The 9,376-nt window shown below is 35.4% G+C and overlaps 2 protein-coding genes across 2 annotated transcripts in view; one reads left to right on the top strand and one right to left on the bottom strand.

The window, feature by feature from the left end:
• The window catches only part of ubl4a (ubiquitin like 4A), a 9,745-nt gene extending 7,160 nt beyond the window's left edge, over positions 1 to 2,585 (top strand). The window contains exon 4 of the mRNA XM_016455979.1: positions 1,711 to 2,585. Within this exon, the coding sequence (XP_016311465.1) occupies positions 1,711 to 1,818 (108 nt within the window). The 3' untranslated portion in view covers positions 1,819 to 2,585. The remainder of the gene's footprint in view (positions 1 to 1,710) is intronic.
• Positions 2,586 to 3,427: 842 nt separating this feature from the next.
• Positions 3,428 to 9,003, bottom strand: LOC107665199 (ras-related protein Rab-7a-like). The gene is made up of 5 exons (XM_016455981.1): positions 8,903 to 9,003; positions 8,493 to 8,591; positions 6,863 to 7,124; positions 5,997 to 6,125; positions 3,428 to 4,052 (listed from the first exon to the last, which is right to left on the bottom strand). Exons 1-5 carry the CDS (start codon positions 8,953 to 8,955, stop codon positions 3,969 to 3,971), a joined length of 627 nt encoding a protein of 208 aa, XP_016311467.1. The 5' UTR covers positions 8,956 to 9,003; the 3' UTR covers positions 3,428 to 3,968.
• Positions 9,004 to 9,376: the final 373 nt, after the last annotated feature.

Here is a 9,376-nt window from a genome sequence, read left to right on the forward strand (position 1 = left end):
CTTTGAGCTTTGTAACTTCGCAGATCTTTTTTATGCTCAGACAGCAACATTACAGACTAACTAAAGGTGAAAAAGCATAATAGGACCCCTTTAAATGTGAAAATGAAACCGCCCATAGGTGGCAGCAAGTCACTGTTAATAAGTGAGTCATAGCGATTGAACCGAATCCTTGAAATGGTTGATTCATTCAGGAACGAAACACAGTCATGTTGCTCAGACGCAAAACGTTGAAGTGGTATAAATAGCCTATATACATTTTCTGCTCCCATGTCTTTAATTTTGTGATCATTCTAAACATAGTGAAAGTGCACTGAAAGAACACACTCTACGCACGCGCACTAGTCTAGACTTCACGTAATGAATGCATGCACTCTGTAGGTGTGTTTTGAATGTGTTTTGCTAAATACTCGATAAAGTCAAAATCGCATATCGTTAAAACAACAATTACGATATTATTGCAGACGATATATATCGCTAGGCTTGCCGCGATAGACAGTGCTGACGGTGATACCGGTGTTAAGCCGCAACACCGGTTACGTCACTTGCCCACTGCGGCACCGACCCCCACCGTCGTTTTGATTTTTATAGTAATAAAAATAATTTAGTTCAGTAAAAGAACAGACACTACAATTAAAAACTAAACGCGGCTGCTCAATGCAGTTGAACGACAGTTGCATCACAGATCAGATTTAATTTATCCAGTGAGGAGAGGGAGTCGAGCTGACTGACAAGAAGAGTACAGAATCATTCAAACGGTTGATTCATTCAGGAACGAAACTCTGTCATGTTGCTCAGAGACATGAGACAGTATTATGGCTGTGTTTGAAATTATTTTTGTTCACGAAATAGAGCAAAAACAGGCAATATGGTGTCTAAAACGTAAATCTTAATATTGACTTCTCGTTTATTGAACTGTTGTATAAAATCAATATCACAAGAAAAAAACAGCAATCTCCATGTGATATTGATTAACTATATGAAATGATATAAATACACATTTTCTGCCCCCATATCTTGAATGTGTGTTCATTCTAAACGCATTTTAATAGACTGAATCATGCAGTGAAAGAACGCACTGTAAATGCGCACTCGCACTACTTCATCAAGTAATGTATGCATGCACTGTGTGTTTTGTTTGGTTTTGGTAATATACTCGATAATCTCAAATCACACATCGTTAAAACAACAATTACGCTGTTATCGCAGACGATTTATATCGCACACCCCTAGTCCTGGACAAGCATTATTCGAGCCCTGTGGTTCCCCCACGGTTTACTTTGGCCCTACATGTATTGCAGATTGCGAACTTTGTGTCTTCTTCACTCACAGTGAAGAACTTCCATGCCGGCGAGTCGGCGACATGCTTACATGCAGATGTGAGCGTATCTGAGACATCAAAACAGACCGGCTCGGAAAACCGGAAAATCGGCTGATTCCGGTTCCTGGCCGGTCGATCGGTGCATCTCTACATTTAACGAAAAGGTTTTTTAATAGCTTTTGTGAACAATAACAACACTGCTTACGATTTCATCAGTCTTGTAGAAAGCAGAATCAAGTAACAATATTAAATTTGTTAGATGCATTAGAAATGAACACTGTAAAAGTATTATAAAATCATTGGTCATGATTAGAATAGTGGAACATCTTTTTGTATGTCATAAATAATAGGTAATAGGAACCAAGGTTAACGTCATCTTTTCTTGTTGTCAGGATTATGAGCGCTCGCTCAGACAGCTGAGTCTGGATGACATTGAGCGTCTGGCCAGCCGTCTGCTGCATCCAGAGACAGAAGGCATGGATACCTCATACATGGACTAAAACACACTAGACTGATGGAAACAGTGGAAGAGCCACGGTCAGGGAGTGAGATGTTTCATGTGGACTTGAAGGGGCTTCTCTGATCTACAAGAGGAAACCAGTGGTGCTTTTAGTGCAACTTTGTAAATATTGTGTGCAAATTATTGAGAGACAATAAAAAGTGTTCTTGATAAGCTTGATCTTTTTTTTTTTTTTTTTTTAATGTGGAATTAACAGCCAGGCTTGGTTGTAAATGCAACTTTATTTTTTATTTTTATTTTTTTGGTTTTGGTGTCATTCTTACATTTGGCCAAAATAAAAATTATGCCTACATTTTTTTCCTTTTTGGCATATAAAAGTGAGGAGCTCTTGAGTTGAGTATGGATATATATTAATGAATACAAGCATAGCATATAAATGTCCAAAGGCAAATCAAAACACTGAGTTAAGCATGACCTAACACCATTAGTGTGCTTCTAACCTGATTAATTAATACATGACCTCTTCATGAAACACACCGACATGCTCAACAGCTATAAAAACGCACATGTTTTGTAAACCATTATAACTGGTGTGAGTGAAATATGTTACCGAGACAACTAAGTGGCTTAAAACATTTTCAGAAGTACTTGCAGTCCAACTAAGACTAAAATGATTTCAGCTTTAATGTTGAAGTCAACCTAGAAAATCTAAGTACCCTTATGTTCAAGGTAATGCAGTTATCACATCCATATTAAAGGGGTTATATGATGCGATTTCAATTTTTCCTTTCTCTTTGGAGTGTTACAAGCTCTTGGTGCATAAAGAAGATCTGTAAAGTTGCAAAGACTAAAGTCTCAAATAGATATTCTTTATAAAAGAGTCAGCCACGCCTTAATGTTCTTTTTAGCAGCATCATATGACCCCTTTAAAAAAATGTTCAATTCATGACGTTACATAGTAGGGCTGGGAGATGAGTGAAGAAATCATATATTATTGTTATTTTTATCTTTTGACAACAGTCATTTGCCCTAGATTTATTTATTTAGAGGAACTATAATTTCAAACAAACAGCAATTTTTTCTGAAGTAAAAAATACAGTAAAAATCTAGTTTTAAAAAAATCGAGGCATATTTTCCACACCTTTTTCCTACATAGACACAGGTAAAAATCATATTTAATCATTTTTATGCGCACACTAATAAAAAAAAACAATAATTACCTACTTTTTAAATTTTAAAACATTTGAAATGATGTGAAACGGGGACTTCCATAGTCATTTTTGAGTGATCAAATAATTTAACTGATCTGAAGAACTCCCAACTCTTTTTTTTTTTTTTTTTTTTTTACAGTTGTATTACAATATATTTATCCGTCCTTGAGATAACCACAACTAAAAACAGGTTTCAGTCTTAATTTTGCTCTCAGAGGGCACCAGATTGATGCATTTAACTTTAAAATGTACAAAATAGAGAAACATGCCCCTGGACCCTCATAGATGTTCACCCACCTTAGTCTCTCAAAATCCTGTGGGAAACACTGTGATATTATTATTACTGACGCTTATTGTGTCTTGGCTTTATAATAGACTCACCGTCAGCCTCTCTAATTTATCCTTCCTCAGTGGATCCCCACAGACAGACTACTTTGTCTTTGTTAGAAAGCTATGGTGTAAAAAAAATGTGTAAACAAATGGTTGATTTTAAATGGCAGATAAAACATTTTATTCATATTATTATATTTCCCAGCCCTATTACATATGTCTTTTTTTATGAATATTCATTCAGCATAGGCGTGAAACATTGATATCAATAACCAATAGTAAGAATTAAAAAGGCACAACGAACTAGCAGACCAAAGAATCATTTCTGAGAAAAGAAAATCAAATTGCTCAGCAGAAATTCTCGGGACAGCTGTAGTGATAGCAGGACTCGTAATAAATGCAATGTCAGAGGATACGCAACACATTGGTCTTCCTGTTCCTTGATAGTTTATCATACCACACGTTTACTTGGAGTTCAGCAAGAAAATGGATGTTCAGCTTTCACACGTGGCATTTGATACCCTGGAGGTTTTCAAGGAGGAAAAGGGGAGGATGGATGCTAGAATAACAGGCCTGGATCTTTTCCATCTCGCTTTCTCCCTTTCCCATGTTGGCTCTTTCTCTTCCCATCCCCAGTTTGGTCTTTCCTTCAGCAGCTGCAGCCATCACTGCTAGACACAGGTCTGTCTGTTAGTTTAATCTGGTCAGGGAAGTCATACGTCTCCACCGACTCCTGAAAGTTCAATTCATTTCAGATTTAGTGTTTATTTAACGACAAAACGCAGCCAGTTAAATACATTCTTAAAAATGAAGGTTCTTTATTGGCATTGATGGTTCCTTCCATGAAGAAACTTTACCATTCATGCAACCTTTCCATTGAACAAAAGGTTTTTTTATAGTGGAAAAAGGTTCTTCAGATTATTACAAAGTTTTTCAGACGAAGAAAAAAATGGTTAACTTAAAGGTTCTAAATTGGCTCTTCAGTGGCATCACTTTTGGAACCTTTATTTATTTTTAAAAGTTTAGAATGTTTTCATTCCACAAAAGGTTCTTAACAGTGGACAAGTTTATCTAGATTTTCAAAATGTTCTTCAAACTGAGAAAAAAAATAGTTATTTTAAAAATTGTTCAGAAAGGTTCTTTGGGGAACCGAAAATTGTTCTTCTATGGCATTGTTTACTCACCCATGCCATTCAAAAACTGACTTTCTTTTTTACATAAAACAAAAAAGAAGAAATTTTGCCGAATGTTCATGTTAAATTTGTCCATACAATGAAAGCAGTGGCTCAAATGATCCAAGAAAGGACAAGTCACATAAAAATAATTCCTATGACTTATTTTCATATTATTATCATATAGTATTAATACTTCACTATGTTCAATTTTTTTGAAGTCATAAAATGGCTTTGCATGATAAAAATACCAATATTTAAGTCCAAGGATCGCGGAACGAACCAAAAGGACCGCCCTCCACAGTAGTAATATTACCTATAAAATAATAAATATATTACCTACTAATGGTATTAGTTAGTTGCCACATATATTAGCCTATGTATTTTTAAGCTATGCTTCTCCCACGATTCTGAAAACAGAACAGACAACCAAACGAAATATGTAATTTACTTGAGTTTCTGACAATGTTTTATTAATGTTATAGTAAATGAGTCTATTTAAAAATATTTATTAATTTAAACGAATTAGCCTAATTATGTTAAACAAAAATCATTTTAAATAAATGAAGACTTGTTTCGTTTTGAATCTCTTGAATGAATGATTTAGACATCAAATACATTTAACACTCACTGTTTGCCAGTCGCCACCTACTGGAATAATGTAACATATACAATCATTATTTGCAGCGTATCATTACTTTCAAAGACCCATTTTGATCGCGGCTCCCGCAACATCAGAGTCTACAATACTTTCGTTATTATTTAATGTTTGCAACACAGAAATGTAGCCTACTGTGTAAGTAGACTGTTTGTGAAGCTGTTTCAAACAAAGCTTTACATGATGAGCACTGCTCTCTCTGGATCAGCGGCTGCGCAAAAGCATTTTAAATATTCCGATGTGATTGGGATTTCAAAGGTTTAATAGACATAGCAGAATCACCGTCATTTAGGAATAAGATCGCGCGTGTTTGAATCAAGATCGCGATCTTTTAATGATTAAACGTGCATACATAGGCTATATAAGGCTCATATGTATTTTTCTAGCCCATGTCATATTTGTACCAGACCTCAAAAGTAACCCGGGCGGGCCCCCCGCTTCCGCGACCCATGTTTAAGTCTAATATTCTGAATCTCTAACATCACGGACATTACATCCGTTTCATACAGCATATCTGAATATTCACAAATGAGTCTTTTGTACTGAAAAGAGCAGCATGAACATTCTACTAAATGTTTCCTTTTGTGTTCTATAGAAGAAAGTTTATAGGTTTGGTGAGTAAATTGTATCAAGACACAATTTTCCTTTTTTTTGGTGAACTATCTTTTTAACAAGGCAATAAATTACTGATTATTGCCAGATTATTTTTCATCTGATATCAAACAGTATCTATAAAGGCCATCTGGTGTGTGGCTGGTGAGTAAGCTTATTAAAAGGGACATATTTGTAACAGTTTGATTTTGTTGAATCGTATTTCTGAAAGACAGGTATTCACAGCTTCCTGTACCTGTTTGAGTGCATTGCGAGCGATAGTTTGGAAGGCCTGGTCCACGTTAATGGCTTCTTTGGCACTGGTCTCAAAATAGGGGATGTTGTTCTTACTCTGACACCACGCTTGAGCTCGCTTTGTCGTCACCTGCACAAAATACAAAGGATCTGGGGATGAAATGATGAATTACAACATGGCTTATATTATTTTTTTTTAAGTCACTTGATATTCTCTTGATAGACAATGTTCCCAGTTCTAATTCTGGCTATTTGCCTATTTATGAGATCATTGGCCAATAAGGGTCCTTCACATAGACTACCATTACAATTTTGGGTTTCACATGATCCTTCAGAAATCATTCTAATATGCTGATTTGCTGTTCAAGAAACATTTCTGATTATTATCAATGTTGAAAACAGCTGTGCTGCTGCTTTTTTTTTGGAAACTGTTACGCTTTTTTAAGGATTCTTTGATGAATAGAAAGTTTAAAAGAACCGTGTTTATTTGAAATAGTCTTTACTGTCACTTTTGAACAAATCAAAGAATCCCTGCTGCATAGAAGTATTCATTTATTTAAAACAAATCTTTTTGCTCATTTTCATATTTTCATTTTTTTTTTTTAATTTTGGGGTAAATTATGACCAAGGACATTTACTTACAGATTTAGGAATATTCCATATAGGAATTACACTAGCATTCAAAAGTTTGGAATTATTATTATTATTATCATTTATGATTTTGAAAGAAGTTACCGACCCCCAACTTTTGAATGGTATAGTGCACATCTCATTATATTATATCAACCATTGAAAACACACCGCTCATGCAGTCGTTCTACGAATTTAAACCCTTTAAAACCAAGATGTTCCAGTCTGCAGACTGACCTGCCGGTTCTCCAGGTCGATTTTGTTGCCCAGCACAACAAAGGGGAAGTTCTCCGGGTCACGAGGACTGGCCTGAATGAGAAACTCGTCCCTCCAGCTGTCCATAGTCTTGAATGTAGTTGGTGCCGTGACGTCGTAAACCAGCACGCAGCAGTCCGCCCCTCTGTAGAACGCCACGCCCAGAGACTGAAAGCGCTCCTGACCCGCCGTGTCCCAAATCTGAAAGACGAAAATGCAGTTATTTACAGTAAATAAGTCTTTGCTCAACAATACTTTCTTTTTTGCCATTATATTGTTTGCCTTTATTAATGGGATAGTTCACCCAAAAATTAAAATTCGGTCATTATTTAGTCACCAAACAGTTGCTGGTCCCCATCGACTTCCATGTATTATGGAAGTCAGTGGGGACCAGCAACAAACAAGCAAGCCCAGCCCAGATTTGAAAAGTAATGCAAAAGTAACGTAACCCATTACTTTCCATAAGTAACGTAGTTAGTTACTTTAAGGGAGTAACGCGATATTGTAATGCATTACTTTTAAAAGTAACTTTCCCCAACACTGAGTACCTGCTCAGATAGAATAACTACAGCTGTTACAATACAGAAATAACAACTAGTATTTTCTAACAAATTACTTTTCAGGAATAGCTTCCCAAGTACTGCTTGTCTGGGCATGTGGGATCCACATCACATGACCAGTCATACAGGTTACAACATGGCTGACAAGTAAACACAACATGAATCTGTGCTGACTGGCAAAATACCAGGGGTTTACCAACGTCAAACTAAATGTGACTTATTTATTTCACATGATCAGCAGAAGAACTTTGACGTCAGAATGAGATGAGATCCCACCCATTAGCTAGGAGTAACTACAGAGGCTTCATATTTGTGAGATGACCGTGTTGCTTATTATGCAGCGTTTCATCGTGTCACATGACCAGAGATGATTCATGCTGTGAGGAATTGTTCACAAAATAATGGTTGTTCAGGAAATGACGGCGTCAGCTTCACAGCACACTGGCCTCTTATTCATTTCTGAGCACTTTCCAAGCAATTCATTTAATTGATAAATCACTGCTACTATAGGCATATAAGAGTGGATCTGACATAAAGTTAATTTTTAAGAAATATTAGGCCTTTTCACTCCAAAATCAAAGGAAGAATTATTTATTTAAAGATTACAATTGGCATAAAAATTTCCATAAATTATACAATAATTTTTTCTCTAATTTTTCATATTTTCTATAAAGCTGCTTTAAACCATACAAATTAAACTACACAAGTAAAATGAAAAAGAATAATATAATAAATAAAAGTAATAATAATAAAACATCTGTATTTTTTTTTAAATTATTTTTAAATTAATTTGATTGATTATTAATCTTTTTATTTTATTTAATTTTTTTTTATTAAAATTTTAATTTTCATTTTTAAATGCCCCAAACATTTCTTTATGATACTCACCCATACATGAATAACACTTTCATTCAAAAGTTTGGGGTTTTGTCATGTTTTTGAAGTCTCTTCTGCTCACCAAGGCTGCATTTATTTGATCACGAATACAGTACAAACAGTAATATTGTGAAATATTATAAAAAAAAAAAAAAAAAACTTTTCTATTTTAATACATCACCTCCTTAGTCAGGAAGTCGGCTCCGATTGTGGCCTTATACTGATTACTGAACTTATTATTCACATACTGGTTCATCAAAGAGGTCTTCCCAACTCTGTCAAAGACAAACGGGACAAATGCATTCAACAGGCAATGTATTGAGCAATGCTTTAACTGATATCATCATCTTTGAGCTGCATAGCTTTAAGTCTTGATAACATTCTTCACAGAGGACCGAGCAGATTCCAGCCACACCTATGATGGGAAGTCAGGGGAGTCCTTGAGTCATGTCAAGCCAGTTATGTTTACATATGTTCAGCTGCTTGAAATATGCATGACAGAGGACAAAGTGTCACTGCGTGAATACGACAGCGCCGACTTATCTAAACGGCACGGATACTACAAAGATGTTGCACAAACACTTACCCAGAATCCCCTAGGATGATCACTTTGAGCAGCACCTTCTTACGAGAGGCCATGATGTGGAGAAGAAAGCTGTGAAGCAGAGACGGATGTTAGACAGCAGCAGAAGAAGCTTTATTTGCCACAGACAAATGCTCGACAGGTAAACTTACACTGTAAAAGCTGAAACTGCACAACTGTTTTCAGACATGTTATATTTGATATTTGACTTGAAACAAACTAAAATGACAGTGAACTAATATTTATTGTTTAATTACTATTCACAGCTGCATAAAAATAACTAATTAAAATATTAGATTAGAAAGTCACAAAGTCAGATATTTATAATCTAAACAACTGTTGCTTTGATAAGTTTTATCAAAATACAGGTCTGTGACGGTTTATGACAATTTCATAAATATAACATTACAGTACTATATATATATATATAATGTTATATAATGTTATGTACATATTAATGTGTGTGTGTGTGTATAT

Source organism: Sinocyclocheilus anshuiensis, unplaced genomic scaffold (assembly GCF_001515605.1).
Source record: "Sinocyclocheilus anshuiensis isolate Anshui unplaced genomic scaffold, SAMN03320099.WGS_v1.1 scaffold691, whole genome shotgun sequence".
Classification (NCBI taxonomy): domain Eukaryota; kingdom Metazoa; phylum Chordata; class Actinopteri; order Cypriniformes; family Cyprinidae; genus Sinocyclocheilus; species Sinocyclocheilus anshuiensis.